Source organism: Camelina sativa, chromosome 6 (genome assembly GCF_000633955.1).
Source record: "Camelina sativa cultivar DH55 chromosome 6, Cs, whole genome shotgun sequence".
In the NCBI taxonomy this organism is placed as follows: Eukaryota; Viridiplantae; Streptophyta; class Magnoliopsida; order Brassicales; family Brassicaceae; genus Camelina; species Camelina sativa.
Genome location: NC_025690.1, coordinates 18,220,119 through 18,237,299, shown reverse-complemented (window position 1 = coordinate 18,237,299; position 17,181 = coordinate 18,220,119). Strand labels below are relative to the sequence as shown.

Genomic DNA, 17,181 nt, shown 5'->3' with positions numbered 1-17,181 from the left:
AATTAAAAAAATGCCAAATTTCCTTGCCGGGCAAGGTCTGATTTTTGGGTCTTAAAAGACTAAAGAAAAAGCCTAAAAAAAAATACCCAAAGCTAAAACCTTTCTTCTCACATGAGCCAACCGAAGTCTCTGGTGCAACAGACCATGGTCCTGCCGCTTCTGAAGCTAGGAACCCTAGCTCTTCGAACTATCTGCAAACCCATCGCTAATCGCCTTAAAAAAGAAGCTGGTGTTCACCCCAGATTCCGTCAATTCATCATCAACATTGCACAGGTATGTATAAACTTAAACCCCCAAAAGCTCCGATCTTTTGGTTATGATCTTTGGTGTGTGTATCCTGTGATCTGATTGCATAAAGTTTCTCTCTGGAGATAGGGTTTTTGAAAAGCTTCTAAATTGATTTACTTTTTGTTGTGTGTGTTGCTCAAAAATTGTGACAGGCGAATCATAGATTTACAACAAAGTTACAAAGACGTGCTTCTGGTCGTGTGACTGATGCTGTTATTCGCCCTTTAAACGAAGAGCGAGCTGTTCAAGCCGCTGCTGATCTTCTTGGGGAACTCTTTGCCTTCACGGTATCTTATACTTCAAATCTCATGTCTTTTAAGAGATTTTGATTGCTTAAGGAGGAGACTTTAGTTATTGATTGTATAAATGAAGTTGTTCTGCATCTACAAGATTCCCTGCAGTTGAAGTCATTTATTACAACAATAAAGATCATTTGCCTCGCCTTAATTGAACTTGTTTTCATCAATTCAATTGGTTCTGAAATAGATTGTTTTCTTCTAAAGGTTGCAGGGGGGGCACTTGTTTACGAGGTGCAGAGAAATGCCAGAGGAGAAGCAAAAAAAGAAGAGAAGAGACAACAAGAACTAGCTGTGAGCTCTTCTATTCCCCACATGTTAAACTACGATGTCTCTATTTGCATCTCTTTGGGATATCATGTTAACTCTGTGCTTATGTTTACCAGGAAATCAGGCAAAAACATGAGAAGATGGAGAAAGAAATTGAAGAGATGAAACAACGATGCAGCTTGCTTCAAGAAGAGCTTTCTAAGCCGCTTAATGAACAGATTTCTAAGCCCCCTAATGAAGAGGTTCCTAAGCCAAGAGGGTTTGCTTGGCTCTTCAACTACATGTGTTGGCAGAGTACTACTGAGAAGATACCCGTAGCAGAGCTAAAAACCTCATAGATGGGTTTCTTTGAAAAGCTTGTTACTTGTAGATAAGTTTCCAGATATAACCAGATATGTTAACTGCATAAGAGAAGAGATCTGTGTTCGTTTAGGCTTGGACCATTATCTCATAAACCGTAATTCCAAAATTCTTCTTACATTGAAAATGTCGTTCCTGATTTTTACTTGGTCATTAAATTTATCTCAATCTTTCTCAATAAACACACACCAAGATTGGAAAAGTATATAAAATACACGTAGGTGTTGAAAAAAACACCAAGGTGCAATACCTGAATTATAAAAACTTAAAGGGCTCAATACGCAATTTTCCACAATTCAAGGGGAGGGGTAAAATAGTAAACTCACACGATCCAATCCATAAAAAATTTCCAAAACCCTACTGCTTTCTAATTCGACACGTCATCATCTCTCCCACTCATCGGAGATTTTTCTCCTCTTACTCTTCACAGACGCCAATCGCCGCCGCGATTTTCTTCAAATCGGAGACTTGTCTCCTCCTCTCTTCATCGACGGTGTTTTAACTCTCAGGATTTGGAGACGCCATGACTATTTTCTCAGTTCACTCCACTATCTTCAGTCGAGCTTCAGTGGTTCTTCTCTCCAGCAATGGCTTCAAACGGTTCTCATTCGCTTCTTCGTTTTCCTCCACCGCCGTGTATTCTCCACGACTCCCTAAAGTGAAGAAGCAGCGGCGTTATCCAATCGTCTCTGCTGTTGATATTGGTGGCGTCACAATCGCTAGAAATGGTTCGTTCGTTATAAGATTTATTTAAAGTTGTTTCATTTTAGCTAAAGCTTATTCTGGGATTGTTAAATTTAACATCTTTTAATACTCTTTATATGATGTGTTCAATGTACACTTCACAGATGTGGTGAAAGATGATGATCCTACAAACAATGTACCAGACTCGATTTTCTCTAAACTGGGAATGCAGCTACACAGAAGAAATAAGCATCCGATTGGGATTTTAAAGAGTGCTATCTACAACTACTTTGATTCCAATTACGCTAAGAAGTTTGAGAAGTTCGAAGACCTTTCCCCAATTGTTACCACTAAGCAAGTAAGTTCTCCATACTCAAAGTTTGTATTTTTTGAGTGGTTATATCACTTACTTTTCAATTTAGTTCGTAAGAGTTTTTTTTTTTTTTGGGTACCAGAACTTTGATGATGTGCTAGTCCCTGCTGATCATGTAAGCAGAAGTCTTAATGACACGTACTATGTAGACCCCCAAACTGTTTTGAGATGCCATACAAGTGCTCACCAAGCTGAGCTGTTGAGGAAAGGTCATAGTCGTTTCCTTGTTACTGGGGATGTTTACCGTAGAGATTCTATTGATTCTACTCATTATCCGGTTTTCCATCAGGTGTTCTATTCTCGAGGTCCCTCTGTTTTTCTACTTTGGCTGTTTTGCTAGACCTCATGTCTTTCTTATACTAGTTGTCTATGCTATCTATTACAGATGGAAGGTTTTTGTGTTTTCTCTCCTGAGGACTGGAACGACTCTGGCATGGACCCCACTTTATATGCCGCTGAGGATTTAAAGAAATGTCTCGAGGGATTGGCACGCCACTTATTTGGTACGTTAAAATCCATTATTCAATCTAAATTACATGGAAGATGGTTTATTATAGTAGTGTAGAATGATGATCTCATTAACCTCAAAAGAAAGTGGGGAAATGTATATGAAACGGTTTAATATGAACTTCATTCTTTGGCTGCCAGGTTCTGTGGAGATGAGATGGGTTGATACATACTTCCCATTTACCAATCCATCTTTTGAGCTTGAGATTTATTTTAAGGTAATCTTTCGTTTCCTATCTGATATACTGCATAACCATGCTTTAAAGAGACATACTTCTATTTTTGTGTGGTCTTCTTATCCCAAAAACATATAGATGTTATTGGCTGGAAATTATAGCATTTAACACAAACGTCAGTTACTCAACTAACGTAAGCTTTAACTGGTTATCGTTTCAGGAAGACTGGTTGGAGGTTTTGGGCTGTGGGGTGACCGAGCAAGTAATTTTGAAACAAAGTGGATTAGAAAATAAGGTTGCTTGGGCCTTCGGACTTGGACTTGAGAGACTTGCTATGGTTTTGTTTGACATCCCTGATATAAGACTTTTCTGGTCATCCGATGAACGATTCACGTCCCAGGTGATTACTTTGGTGACAACTTAAAAAAAGGAGATTAATCATCTAAAATGTAACTTCTTTTCTCACATCAATGTATTTGATGGTACATGCAGTTTGGAAAAGGAGAACTTGGAGTCAAATTCAAACCATATTCAAAGGTTAAACATTTCTTTCCATCTTCGTGTCCATGTCTTGTAGACAAATGAAGTTTAGTTCAAGACCAATTTGTCTTCCAAGTTTTAACGATGGCAAATGAAATCTTGTTCTGCAGTATCCTCCTTGTTACAAGGACATCAGTTTCTGGATTAGTGATGCATTCACAGAGAATAACTTTTGTGAAGTTGTCAGAGGAATTGCTGGGGATCTTGTTGAAGAGGTACATACCTTATCTTTTTATTGGTAGAGAAAATACCTTATCTTTTTATTGGTAGAGAAAATACCAAGAATCAAGCTAATTTTCAGCTTTACTTGTATCATCACGTTCTCCAGAGTGATTGTTTATAGCCTTTATCATCGATGTACAGGTGAAGTTAATTGACCAATTCACCAATAAGAAAGGGATGACGAGTCATTGTTACAGAATCGTGTTCCGTTCAATGGAGCGCTCTCTTACGGACGAGGAGGTCAATGATTTGCAGGTAATCATATTTGTGTCTCCTTTCTACATTAATCCGGGATATAACATTGAGAAAAGGGCACTTATTAACGAGTAAGGATGACAAAACCTTTTTTAGCTGAAATGACACTATTTCAAATAACCAACCATAAGAAAAGTCGTAATAGGAAGGTAGCATTTGTGTTGTTATATGTTGTTAAGTGTTAAACGGGTTTTGAAATGGTGATTTATCGAAATGCAGAGCAAAGTGCGTGTTGAGGTGGAGAAGAAGCTAAATGTTGAATTAAGGTGAGAATTTTGACAAGGGTTGTTGTATTGCAGACAGATGATGAGCATTTTAGGTTTGACATTGATATTCCTACATAAAATTTGCTTACTTCTGGCTGAATTGCATTACTTGCAAATAAAAATATATGTACATTGGTTTTTGTTATTAAAGGAAATAAAAATAAGGTGGCTCTATGACTCTATGTCTTATGATTAACTTGGCAAGCTTTTGTGACTGTTTACATCTGAATTAGTCAAAGTGTTTTTACACAAAATAATTATACAGAATGCCAAATTAATAAATCGTCAATGATCCAACATTACAAGCTACCGTATTTGTTCAAAATTGTTTAACCATTGCCTCAGACAAGAGCTCGTTAGCTGAGTAGCCTCAAAATCTGACTCAAGGAATGATTCTATTAAGTGTATTCGTGTATGTGTAGCTTGAAAACGAAACAAAAAGCTTCCGAAACCTGCACAATCACAAACAAAGAAAACACAGAGGTTCATGTTTCAGTTGTTACCATGATTCACATTCATCATGGTCAGAGATAAAAAAAAGTAAGTATATCATATCTGGTGGAGACATACCAAACCCACTGGCTTAAATGTTGTGCCATTGCTTTGAAGCTTTTCCAAGGCTGCTCGTTTATGATGATTACATTACTTGGATGTTTTCTGGCGGATAAAATTGACAGCCAAATGTCGACAGGTCCACAGTACTTGCGAAAGATATTTAGGCTTACCTGGTGTACAAAGCATGTAATCTTTTAGCTGAATCGAGTAAGAGAGCTGCAGATACCTTTCAGTTCCAAGAAAATAAAATAACGACTTACGAGTTCCCAAGCTTTGATATGTCTTCCTGAATTAGTCTGCAAGAACGTTCTGCACGTACAACACAGTGATTAGGAAAGATTCTGCGATTTCATGACTCAGGGATTGAAAGAAATCTTAACGTACAATACTCCACGATGCACATCTCGGTGATTGCAATGACCAGAAACACCATAGTTATCGAATGTTATGATCTGAAAGCAGCTCACAGAGAATCAGATGTGGAAATATTTCCAGGTATACCGTGATGAGTGCCTTTAACTAGGTTTTAAGAGCCAAGTCATACCGTGTGAATATCGTGTTTAGTGACTTCTTCTTCGATAATTTCTGTTAGCAAATCATGGTTCCATACTTGCCCAAAGCCATCCTGAGCGAGAGAATATTATATACTTGTGCCCTCAAATGATATGGAGTGATAAACATGTGCTGGGGAGATATATTTGCACTGACCTGTAAATTTGGATGGTCCAGAACTTTTAACTGTTGAAGCGGAACCTGCATCACGTTTGATATATACATTAGCAAACACGTTTTTACTGCAAAGACAAGAAACATGTCACATATCCTTTCTTTGTCAAATTTGGATTACCTTGAGCACTGCACACGCCTGATGCAGCTCATCTTTCCTAGTGTTTCCCATACCATCAGCGTTACCTGAAACATATAGATTCAGTAGCATCCTTTTATTAACCAATTCCACAACTTTGAAAAGGAAAGTAATACAGCCACCTAAAAAGTATGATAAGGCATATTACCTGTAGACAAGCATAATATGTGAAGATTGTCTACATTGGAAGTTAAGTAGTTTATCGTTGGAGAAAAGAACCTGTCAAGAAATGTCAAAGACGAAATCTCTCAGCAAAACAGAAGTTACTAATCTCGACATTTCGATCAATTAACATCCAAAGAGATGCAAGCTAAAAAACTTACATTGACTCATCATCAGGATGTGCGATAATGAACATCACATTTTTCTTTTGAGGGGTTTTACCTGAAATCCAAAGACAATGAGATATCAAATTCTGCATCAAAAGTTAACGTAAATGAGTGATCAAATAGTGAAAAAAAAAACGGTTTCTGGCTACTTGCCATCATCAAGAATAGTAGCACGGGAGCTAGATGTTGCTCCGAAGAAAACTTTGCATAAAGAAGCCACCCAGATAACAACCAGAGAAACAGAAACCACAAGCCATGCCATCTGACACCATAGATGATAATTTGAATCAATACAAAGTTTTCAGCATATTAATGAAGAAGCCCCAAGAAGAAAGTAATAAAAACAAGACTGATCAAGTCTAACAAATAATAAGTCTTAATTGTTTCATGATGGATCTAATTCATACAAGTAAGTCGAACTTAACTCGTTTAAGGTGAGGAGCTCAGAGGCTTGTTCAATTTAAAGAATGAACAGAACAGACAAGTAAACATAAAGTTTCAAACTTTGTAAGCAAATCTAGCTCAAAATATGAATAAAGAACTGGAGAATTATAAATCCGTTGAATAAACTCTTGTTTGGCTAAATTTGCAGATTCATGAATCCACATTGGAGATAAACATAACAGAAACATTCCCTCATTCCCAAGGATCAAGCTAAGGGAGATCAGAGACTGAAACAACGAAACCAAAGACGAGAACCTACCGGAGCTGGGGGTGAGAAGGTAAGAGCTTGATGACGGCGACGAGGCGGCGTTGGAGGCTGATCGTTGTAACACGACGGAGACTTTTTCTCACGAAAATATTTGGGCTTTCAAAATAAATTATTTGGACTTTCAAAAGGGCCCAACTAACTACAGCCCAGATTACCGAGTCGGGTCATATGTTGGATCTTCGCCGGAGAAAGATGATTGTATTTACGACTTTACCCCTTAAAACATAACCAAAACAAACAAAAAAAAAAAAAAACTCTTAAAAATACTTTCAACAACCCATACTATACAATTTAAAAAATAGTTGCCCCTTTAATTTAAGATACTTCTAACAATACTATAATTTATAAGAAACTTAAAAAATAAACTGTAAATAAAAGGTTTAATAAGGGCTCTAAAAAAGTCGTATACCGTTTAAAAAAAATGAAATAGCTCAAAAATAAATAAAATCACAATTTAACAACCAAAAATATATAACTGTTTTGTGATTAAGTAGAAGCCGGATTCTTGTAAGAAAATGATGAGTTCACGAGTTTAAACTAAAACTATACTTTACCTTATCTAATTTCAATTAGGACCGCATAAAGTATAAAAGAAATTTCCCGACAGATCAAACTGCCTTCACGTTACTTATGCTCCCACCTTATGTTATATACTGTTATCATATATACAAACTGCCTTTTGATTATTATTCTTTCAGATCAAGCTTTTTTTCCCCCAATTCACAAAAACACAGTAACATGCATAATGATTAGTCACAAGTTGAACTTTTATTAAAAATTCGATACTTTTTTCTCTTTTTCTATTGTATATTATCATAATTATATTTATATGGCTGTGAACGCGTAACTTCCGTGTGAATCATCCATCAGTTAAGAAATACCTACGATTTTTGAATATATCACGAAAACAAATGGTACGATCAAACCATAACACTTGTTTTTTTTTTCTTTTGCTAAACTTGTAAATATCATTAAAAATGAAATGTTAATTAGTTTTACCATGTATCTTTGTTGATGTCAGATGTATATAATTCGCAGAAAACAAACGCGTGATCCATGTAAATATATAATTACCATCTTTTTTTTTTGTCAAGCATATAATTACTAGCTATATTATAAAGTTTTGTGATTTGGTTGTAATTAAATAGGAATTGGATCGGAAAAAGATACAGTACTCTTGTGATTTGTGACCTTATATGACAGTGAAAAAACATGTACGAATCGTTACGGAAGATTCCGTATGTTTTTGTTCTTTCTATCTCCACATTCTTATTTATTACAATTTTTATTGTTTTGGTTTGCTTCTGATCATATATATGTACATTGTTAGTATTATTTTAGATGAAAGATTCCACAGAACGTATTTTGGCTTATACGGAAAATCTAAAAACAAGATGTACAGTATTCTGAAATTAATTTTTGTAATTTAATTACTCTTCAACTAAAACCCGAGTTACTAGCTATTTTTTAACAATTTGGTGTCATGACATGAAGCCTTAAGCGTACATTAATTACTAGTGTATCGAATAATCTGTCACATTTGATTGGTCTTGTCAGATATTGCGATTCTCAATGCTCAATCATTTTGCTGGTCATCAAGATATTACTAAGCTACTACTAGTAAAATGCATTTTTGAAATTTGTGCAATTCATTTCTCCGTTTCTCCATAATACTTGGAAATAAACCCATCTTTTTATCCATACATTCGAGCTGTTGTTTGTTTTTCAATGGATTTAGATTAGATCGGTCTGCTTGAATGTAAAGATATATAACTCACTTTTAATCTCTTTAAGCTTATATTTTTCTCAATTATCTCATATTTTACGTAATGTATTTTCTTATAAATTTTGTAATATTGTTTACGATTCACAATAATAATACTAGTATATCTTTTTCAAAAAAAAACAAAAAAAAAATATTATAAGAAAACCTTGCGGACCACAGTATGCATATATATATATGCACATGTGAGGCAGAATTGGGTGGATTAAGAATGTGAGGAGAAGCACATGGAAGCACACTTGCATGAACATGTTTGTATTCATAGGCAACCACTTTCAGTTTTTATATAATGACTAATTGCAAACATTATTACCACTTTTTTTTTTTTGGTGGATCAAACATTACTACGCCTACATTACTTCTTATTTTTTTGTATACCGGAAAATTCTCTTGTTTATTATTTTTTTTTTAATTTGTAAAATTTAACTTCTGACCAACATGGTAACTTCAGACCAAACATAGTAACTTCAGGCCAACATGGTATTTATCTTTTGATACGAAGTTTTTCCTCTTCAAGAGAAACTTGAATTCGGGTATAAACTCAAAAAGAAAACAATTTTCGACATGGTTTAGCCACACTTGTCTTTTAATATTTGTTTTTAATTTTTACCTCTTTAACTAAAATTTTATTTGATAATGCACTTAATTTATATCCCTTAAACAAATCATATGATCTATTCGCCAATGCCGTATATGCTATAGTTTCCACTAATTGAGTTTTTTTTTTAAGTTTTTTTTTCGTTAGCAATAGGAGCCCTCATTCTACGTCCAATACTTTGGTTAAACTGTTATTATGAATTTCTACTAATTATCGTCGAATTCCATTCTCCCATAGCTTTTAAAATTATTTTTGCCGGGCTTGTTGTAGAAATTTTGTAGTTTGGTCTTATGTAGAAATTAAAGAGAATATTCTTAGAGTACTATGTTAGAGGACCACCATTGATGTTTGGATTGTTTGGAGTAAAAAGTGTATTAAAAACATTTAAATTGAATTGTATGTATCATATGAATAGTGAAACAATAGACAGTTTGAACGAACCATTGAAAAACTTAGAACTAGGAAATGATTTCATAACCTTTATTTTTTCTTCTAGCTAGATGCATACAATTTTGTTTTAACAACTTATATTAATTTTAATACATACATACTATTGTAGCAATCTCATTTTAACCTAAACAAGTTCTTATTTACATTTTTTTTTCGTTCTCATTAGGCATCTATATTATAAAAGTTTATATTTTATATTTTCCTTTTTCATACGAAATTTCGATCCAATAAATGATCTTCTGTTTTATAAACAAATAATCAAATGGATTGGCCTACATGGGGCTTTGGTTTGGGGACAAAGCAAAAAATAGAGAGGGAGAGGTCTCACAAGTCACAAAAATATTATACAAAATAAAAACAAAGCACATGTTCTGACACATGAACATGGTTCCTTCTTCACTTCTCCTTTTCTTTCAACAGCTCATTTCTCTCTATCTCTCCACTCTTCCACTACTCTCAGCCTCCCACTAAATTCATTCTTCTCTCTTATATTTTATAATGCTTTTCCCCCTTAAAATTAGCATTGCACTGTCACAAATTTCTACATATATGTTACAACTTACAACTGATGATTGGTTTTCTTGTTATTTGATTGTTTATTATAGTATAGAGGGAGTTAATTCTTTGATTGTTTATAGGGTTTGTTTATATATACACAAGCTTCTATATATAAACTAAATTGTACATGTGAAGGACAGAAAGAGAAGTGTATTAATTGTATTGGACTATTCTTCTTTGTCATTTGATAAAGTGGCCACTCTTATGCATTCAACTCATTAATGTCCATACACACTGTGTTATATAACCTTATAAGCAGTTAGGTGTAATTGTGAGTTAAACTAAGTGATAATAGAAAGCTGTACGTGTTTATAATATAATGACTCAAATGATAACATTTTAATGATATATATATATGTTCAATCTTAAAATGTCAGAAAGTAAACTTACAAGTGTAGTCTTCAACCGGTTCGTGGTATACACATAGTATTTACATTAAATTCATATGATATTTCCAGTAGCATTAGGCCAAGTGTCAGCTCGTCGGACGGCCAGAAAACAAAGCGGAGGAAATGATCAAACGGCGGAGAAAGGAGGAGAGAAGAGCGGGGGCATGTGGAAGAGAGAAACATAAGAATGTTTCCAAAAGATTAATATAATAATATCGCACATACAGTATATACATTGTTTTAATAGAGAAAAAGAAAAGTCTCTAAACCTAATAATTTAGCGAAAACAAATCAAGGGGAGGAGGGGTTCACTAAGAGCACGTGCTGCCTGATTCTCCATTTTGCTCATCTTAAAGCTTTTCTCTTCTCTTTTTTTTTTTCTTCTTCCGAAACAGCTGTTTCATAGCTGTCCGATCTCTCTCTACCCCCATGTGACCCACTCTGATCGAATCCATTTATATAATTTATTGAGCTTTTTTTTCCCTATATTATAAAATTTTATCTTATCTCATGCATCCCTCTCTCTATATCTCTTACTTCTGTTTTGTTGTATAACTACTCTTTGTTATACATAGCCATTTTAGTTACTCTGGTTTGTTTCTCATCCCTTCTCTCTCTCTCTCTCTCTCTCTCTCTAATGGTTCTTCCTCCTGTGTTTTAAAACTTTGACGATCTAAATTCTCTTCTTGATCCTTTCGTTTCTTTTTTTTTTCTTCAATTCTTGATTATAAAAGTGTGCCATTAAATCTCTCATTAATGGCACAACTCCCTCCAAAAATCCCAACCATGACGACGCCAAATTGGCCTGACTTCTCCTCCCAGAAACTACCTTCCATCGCCGCAACCGCAGCAGCCGCAGCAACGGCCGGACCGCAGCAACAAAACCCTTCGTGGATGGATGAGTTTCTTGACTTCTCAGCGACTCGCCGTGGTACACACCGTCGTTCAATCAGCGACTCCATCGCTTTCCTCGAACCACCTTCCTCCGGCGTCGGAAACCACCACTTCGACAGGTTCGACGACGAGCAATTCATGTCCATGTTCAACGACGACGCACATAACAACCACAATCATCACCATCACAACAACAACAACCTCAACGGCAATGTGGGTGCTACACGTTCCTCCTCCAACACCTCTACGCCGTCAGACCACAATAGCCTAAGCGACGATGACAACAAAGAAGCACCACCGTCCGATCATGATCATAACATGGACAATAACATAACCAACCAAAACAACACCGCCGGAAACAATTACAACGAATCAGACGAGGTCCAAAGCCAGTGCAAGACGGAGCCACAGGATGGTCCGTCGGCGAATCAAAACTCCGGTGGAAGCTCCGGTAACCGGATTCACGATCCTAAAAGGGTAAAAAGGTAATTTAATATTCTTATTTACTATTTCCATTAACCCCCCAAGGAAGGTCATGCATGCACGTACAGTTATAACTAATAATCTGATAAAATTCGATATACCGTTTTTTATAAAAATAGTTATCAAAAAAAGTGTCACATCGATAAAATCTAAATTTTGTGTTTTTTTCGCTGAATTTTTCTACAGAATTTTAGCAAATAGGCAATCAGCACAGAGGTCAAGGGTGAGGAAACTGCAATACATATCAGAGCTGGAACGAAGCGTTACTTCATTGCAGGTAAAGTTTTTACACACAATTGGATATATATGATTTCTAGTAATCAAAATTAAAATTAAAATACTGATTAACAAATCATTTAAATTGTGAAAAATTAAAGACTGAAGTGTCAGTGTTATCGCCAAGAGTTGCGTTTTTGGATCACCAGCGATTGCTTCTCAACGTCGACAATAGCGCTATCAAACAACGAATTGCAGCTTTAGCCCAGGATAAGATTTTCAAAGACGGTAATTTCCTATTTCTTTTACTTCTAATTCTTCTGAATATATTTGCCATATCAAATTTTAGAATCATTTTCATTTTACTATTACTGTTATCATTTTCACTCCATGTATTTAATACTCACTGACAATATATATAGGCTCGACCAATAATTATTCTTTAGGAATATATAACTATACAAGGAAGTACTTGCAATGCATGCTTTCATGATTCATATACTTACAAAAAATTCATGAATTATATATAGTTTTGGTAGGTATTCTAATATTTTTAAAAGGTAATTATTTTCATAATTTGGGTCTAGCTTGTGATCATCAATCAAATGATCAGTAGAATAGTCTGATTACTAAGCTAGAACAACTGTCCATGTGTGCTCATATGACGACATAAGTATGTATATTAAAATGAAACATGTGACACTGTGACTACTCATTGCATGTTAATTAGGCCTATATTGACAGTAGTAGTTGTGAATTTTAATATTTTACAGCTCATCAAGAAGCTTTGAAGAGAGAAATAGAGAGACTTCGACAAGTATATCATCAACAAAGCATCAAGAAGATGGAGAATAATGTTTCCGATCAATCTCCGGCCGATATCAAACCGTCCGTTGAGAAAGAGCAGCTCCTCAATGTCTAAAGCTGTTCTATCATTTAAGATCTTTATCTCTTCATGGCGAAAAGATTCTTGACTATAAAACCTCTTTGTGTCAAGAAATTAATTTATCAAAGAAGAAGACTTTTTATTTTTATTTTGATCTAATCACATTTTTTTAAGTTGTGATGAATTTGCTTTTGGTGTATCTGATTATTTTTTTTCTTATGGAGTGGGAGGGGGGAAAGTGGGAATGATATGTAAAAAGAATTTAGCTGATTTGTTGTTTATTCAATTTTTTTGTTGGAGTGTCTAAGCATTGTGTACTAATTGGTATTTTCCCCAAATATTTGTTTTTCCATCATTTTATTGTCAAATTTAGAGATATTGAATAGTCCCACTTTTACATGGTTCAAATTTTTAATGTGTACCATCCATCCATGATCCATAGAAAAAAATATATATAACAATGAATGCTTCGATTAGATTGACAAAAAGAACAATGTTTTGGAACCATGAAATGTTTACACACATAGTTTCAAGATTTATATTTGAAGTGACTGAAAGCGATTTCTCTTTCCTTAAAAACTCCAACGAAATTATATTTCGTTGTTCGGAAATATCAATTAATTATGATGATTTAAATAATCAGTCTTTTTATTTTCTTTTCAAAAACAAAAGTGAAAATGTAAGATGTTTACTAGCCAATGTAGCCATTTCCTTACGTAGGGACCGGACATGTAGATGATGTCATATAGAATCTAGATGGTATCTACTATATACAGTTAACAGAAACACGTCACAAATATTATTATAAGTTGCTGAATTACAGACCATAAACAAAAAAGGATTAATGAGTTTATGTTTTTTTTTTATGAATCAAAAACCCTTTACGAGAAATTAGGGTCAAAGTGGGTCAAAATCTGAAAATGTGGGGTGAAAAAGGGTAAAAAGGGAGAACGTGGAGACATCTGAAAGCTAAGCTGTAAGTTCACGTGCTATGTTCCTTTGGCTGGACCACTACGGTCTTGCTACATGATTGGCTTTGTTTCCTCCACTTTACATTTTTTTTTCTTTTTTTTTCTAATAATGTTTATCAAAACAATTTATATTTTTTAGTTTGTTTTGAAAGTTGAACGAGACGGTCAAAGTAAAAAAATGGGGAAACGAATAAAAGTTACAGACGAAAGCTACAAAGTAGCACTAGCAAGGTTAATTTAAAAGAATAATTTTTTGAGGATAAGCTTAAGAGAGGAAAAAAAAAAAAAAAGAGACAATAGGTTAGTGGTCTTGTGTTGGCCCTATTGGGAAATGTATGAAAGCGAGATATTGTCAGTTTCAGTGTTTTTAACTTATGTCAGTGCCAATACCTATTCGATCCTCTCATTGAGCCTTACATAGACCTTTCTACTAGTCTATATAGATAAATATTTTTTTCTTGTGGGAGAACAAACTACAACACAACAATTAGAGCTCGATATGTACAGAACCAATACCAAACTACAGTATATCAGACCAAACCAGACCATTCGCCCAAAAGTCTACACTAAATCAGTTTGACCTCGATTATGTATACTACGAACTGGACACGCACACCGAAACACTGGGGAGTCTCCAAGTTGTTCATCACAGTATGTTAACCAAAACTCAAAGATGATTGAATGTTTACTGCTAATTAAGACTTGGCATTGATCACAACCGTTGGTTTACATTTCCTAAGAGAAGATAAAAGAAGAGATTAGATTCGATCATCATTGTCTATCATACAATATGAGGATGCTAAATTGATGTTTGTTCAAAAGAGCTTCTTCAAAAGCTTCACCGATTTGCATAAACCTACAATATTGAGACAACAAATCAGCTATATAGTAACTAAAAAGTTGTATATAATTCAATAAGCCATACTGGAGAAAGAAGAAGATAATCAAGTAGGTGGATATTAATCAGGGATGACTCTGGAGTTAAACAATGAGAGAACGTTTTGAGATATTTAGAATCTTAAGCATATATGCTCATCTACTAAATCCGTTTTACTTTATTGTGTGTCTTACTGCTCATCTAATATACTCAAGACTTCACGAGCAAATTCAAGATTCCTCTATAATGACTATAGGGAGAGGATACATCGTTCTGATAACCAATTCAACAAAAAAGGGCAAAGATATGCTGGAAGTTTTGGTAAAGGAGTAACGTATTACGTACCTTGAGAGCATCTTAAGTTTCTTCTGTAGCAGCAGACACTTCAGCTGTCTCATGATTCTTGCAATCCGAAACTGTTTCTTCTGTAACAGCACCCACTTCAGATGTCTCATTCTTCTTGCTTTCCGAAACTGTTTCTCTCAAAATCTTCGCTTCATTTTCAATCTCGATGAGTTTCTCGTTTTGCGATTCTACTGTTTCCCTGAGTTCTTCAAATATTTTAAGCCAGCGACTTTCAAACTCCTCAATCTGTCTCTTTGCTAGAGCTCGTGTTATCCTGTCTTCCTCTTCTTGCTTCAATCTCAGCTTTTCAATTTCAGTAGTGCTCAACACCAAACCTCCCGAACCTTTAAAATCCTTGTAGACCGGTTTATCATCGCGCAAAGGGCAATGTTTTCTGTGCTCTCTTGATGCCTTTTTTGTTACTTTCAAAGCCTTTCGATAACCCTCTACTACACTTGTCATCATACGAAGCTCACTCTCAAGCTTGTAGATCATCATATCTTTCCTCTGTTGCTCCTCAAACTTGGTTCTTTCCAATTCCTGAATCATAGCTGCCTTGCTTTGGAGTTCATTCATCAGATACTGGTGGTGCATAACAGATTGTTCACGCTCTCTCTCTTTTTCAGCAAATGACAACCTAGCTTTTTCATTCCAATATGCAATCTGATCAAACATCACCTCACCTGAGGGTGGTTTATCATCCCAAGAGGGTTCTTCGGTCCTCAACCTCTTATTGCCGGGGTTATGAGAGTGATAAGTAATATCGTTCTCGTGTTCAACCTCCCTCCTGTTATTGCCATTCCCAAACAGAGAAGAACTACCTGAACCCATAGCCATATGCATGTCAACCCTAGAACCAAGGAAATCACCACCAATCGAATTGCCATGAATTTGTAACCCGGAGTTATAACCTAATGGAGATGCATCTCCCAACATGAGGTTATCTTGGCCAACTCCATGAAGGGAAACACCATTTGGAAAAAAAGGAAAACCCCCATCATGCTTTTCTTTATCTTCCTCAGCTTCCTCTTCGCCAACATCTTCAATTGGTTCATCTTCACCCATTTCCATGGATCCTTCCATATGATCCTCTTCGTCTTCCTCCCTAGCACTACTAAGATTGCAACGGCGAAGGAAATGAGAACCAGCATGAGTGTCTTCATTCCATGCCCACCTTTCATCCACTTCTTTCTTATTCTCCTCAACATCCATAGGCTGTCCTTCAACAGGACCTCTCTCCTCCTCAGACACCATTTCTGACACAGTATCTTGCCCAAGATTCAATTTGATCATATGTTCGTCCACATACTTGTCTTCTTTTGAGTCGGTGGCACCATCATCCCTTCCTGATCCTGCAGCACCAACATGTTCCTCCTTAACCTCCAAACAATCTTCTTTCGGCGATTTCACCAAAAAATCAACCTCCTTTACATCATCATCATCGTCATCATCCTCATCCAGCTTAGATGTTTCCCTTAGTAAATCTTCTTTCTGTGTTTTGATCAACAGCTGGAGATGAGAAGCAAAAAAACAATCGCCGAGCAGAGGCTCAGCTTTCAGTTCTTTCTCGACCATTAACCAGAGCAATTTAGGCCAATCTAACTTTTCCAAATGCTTTTGCTTTATATCCCTAGCCCAGTCAACTACCTCTACAGGCATAATCCACATATCATCTCTTTGCAGTAGAACCCAAGTTGAAAGAAGCTCATCAATAAACCTTACTGACTCATCGCTTTCAAGAAGTTGTCTCTCCTCCTCCGTGATATCAAGCTCTTTCTTCTTAGGCAATTTCAAGGCACGAGCCAAATCAGCACGGCTGACATTAATCCTTAGCCCGTTCACATAGCTGCATCTACCCTCTGAGTTATAATACGCGACAAGGTTCGCCACTAGATCTTGACGGATGTTTTGATCAAACTCCAAATGCACAAAATCCCACAGACCTAACAACTTCAATAGCTTCTCGTGCCGAGCAAAATCTAGGGTTTTACATGGCACGAAAGCAATCGGCTTCAAAGTTTTCAAAAGTACCT

The 17,181-nt window shown here is 35.7% G+C and overlaps 5 protein-coding genes across 5 annotated transcripts in view; 3 read left to right on the top strand and 2 right to left on the bottom strand.

Moving 5' to 3' along the window:
• On the top strand, positions 21 to 1,353 carry LOC104792112 (optic atrophy 3 protein homolog). The gene is made up of 4 exons (XM_010518162.2): positions 21 to 273; positions 441 to 575; positions 792 to 878; positions 971 to 1,353. Exons 1-4 carry the CDS (start codon positions 112 to 114, stop codon positions 1,190 to 1,192), a joined length of 606 nt encoding a protein of 201 aa, XP_010516464.1. The 5' UTR covers positions 21 to 111; the 3' UTR covers positions 1,193 to 1,353.
• LOC104792109 (phenylalanine--tRNA ligase, chloroplastic/mitochondrial) lies at positions 1,570 to 4,414 on the top strand. Its single transcript, XM_010518158.2, has 10 exons — positions 1,570 to 1,942; positions 2,063 to 2,256; positions 2,354 to 2,560; positions 2,657 to 2,774; positions 2,920 to 2,996; positions 3,175 to 3,354; positions 3,447 to 3,491; positions 3,605 to 3,709; positions 3,858 to 3,971; positions 4,191 to 4,414. Exons 1-10 carry the CDS (start codon positions 1,738 to 1,740, stop codon positions 4,239 to 4,241), a joined length of 1,296 nt encoding a protein of 431 aa, XP_010516460.1. The 5' UTR covers positions 1,570 to 1,737; the 3' UTR covers positions 4,242 to 4,414.
• On the bottom strand, positions 4,393 to 6,896 carry LOC104792110 (probable N-acetylglucosaminyl-phosphatidylinositol de-N-acetylase). Its single transcript, XM_010518160.2, has 11 exons — positions 6,690 to 6,896; positions 6,140 to 6,248; positions 5,981 to 6,041; positions 5,806 to 5,876; positions 5,640 to 5,704; positions 5,501 to 5,545; positions 5,337 to 5,417; positions 5,177 to 5,244; positions 5,053 to 5,101; positions 4,808 to 4,962; positions 4,393 to 4,689 (listed from the first exon to the last, which is right to left on the bottom strand). Exons 2-11 carry the CDS (start codon positions 6,246 to 6,248, stop codon positions 4,620 to 4,622), a joined length of 774 nt encoding a protein of 257 aa, XP_010516462.1. The 5' UTR covers positions 6,690 to 6,896; the 3' UTR covers positions 4,393 to 4,619.
• LOC104792108 (basic leucine zipper 61-like) lies at positions 10,966 to 13,225 on the top strand. The gene is made up of 4 exons (XM_010518157.2): positions 10,966 to 11,855; positions 12,040 to 12,130; positions 12,231 to 12,357; positions 12,843 to 13,225. The coding sequence occupies exons 1-4, from the start codon at positions 11,233 to 11,235 to the stop codon at positions 12,989 to 12,991; spliced, it is 990 nt and encodes a 329-aa protein (XP_010516459.1). The 5' UTR covers positions 10,966 to 11,232; the 3' UTR covers positions 12,992 to 13,225.
• Positions 14,601 to 17,181, bottom strand: part of LOC104792107 — a 4,622-nt gene continuing 2,041 nt past the window's right edge. Inside the window, exons 2-3 of the mRNA XM_010518156.2 lie at positions 15,149 to 17,179; positions 14,601 to 14,782 (exon numbers count right to left, since the gene is read on the bottom strand). Coding sequence (XP_010516458.1) covers positions 15,161 to 17,179 — 2,019 coding nt within the window. The 3' untranslated portion in view covers positions 14,601 to 14,782; positions 15,149 to 15,160. The remainder of the gene's footprint in view (positions 14,783 to 15,148; positions 17,180 to 17,181) is intronic.

Excerpts from the sequence above, each read along its gene's own strand:
- LOC104792108 (XM_010518157.2), top strand. The coding sequence starts at position 11,233 with ATGGCACAACTCCCTCCAAAAATCCCAACCATGACGACGCCAAATTGG. Across the intron at positions 12,131-12,230 it reads GAAGCGTTACTTCATTGCAG|ACTGAAGTGTCAGTGTTATC; the intron begins GTAAAGTTTTTA and ends GAAAAATTAAAG. Across the intron at positions 12,358-12,842 it reads GGATAAGATTTTCAAAGACG|CTCATCAAGAAGCTTTGAAG; the intron begins GTAATTTCCTAT and ends AATATTTTACAG.
- LOC104792109 (XM_010518158.2), top strand. The coding sequence starts at position 1,738 with ATGACTATTTTCTCAGTTCACTCCACTATCTTCAGTCGAGCTTCAGTG. Across the intron at positions 2,257-2,353 it reads CAATTGTTACCACTAAGCAA|AACTTTGATGATGTGCTAGT; the intron begins GTAAGTTCTCCA and ends TTTGGGTACCAG. Across the intron at positions 2,997-3,174 it reads AGCTTGAGATTTATTTTAAG|GAAGACTGGTTGGAGGTTTT; the intron begins GTAATCTTTCGT and ends TTATCGTTTCAG.
- LOC104792112 (XM_010518162.2), top strand. The coding sequence starts at position 112 with ATGAGCCAACCGAAGTCTCTGGTGCAACAGACCATGGTCCTGCCGCTT. Across the intron at positions 576-791 it reads GGGAACTCTTTGCCTTCACG|GTTGCAGGGGGGGCACTTGT; the intron begins GTATCTTATACT and ends TTTCTTCTAAAG. Across the intron at positions 879-970 it reads AGAGACAACAAGAACTAGCT|GAAATCAGGCAAAAACATGA; the intron begins GTGAGCTCTTCT and ends TATGTTTACCAG.
- LOC104792110 (XM_010518160.2), bottom strand. The coding sequence starts at position 6,248 with ATGGCATGGCTTGTGGTTTCTGTTTCTCTGGTTGTTATCTGGGTGGCT. Across the intron at positions 5,245-5,336 it reads CTAAACACGATATTCACACG|ATCATAACATTCGATAACTA; the intron begins GTATGACTTGGC and ends AGCTGCTTTCAG. Across the intron at positions 4,963-5,052 it reads ATATCAAAGCTTGGGAACTC|GTAAGCCTAAATATCTTTCG; the intron begins GTAAGTCGTTAT and ends TTTGTACACCAG.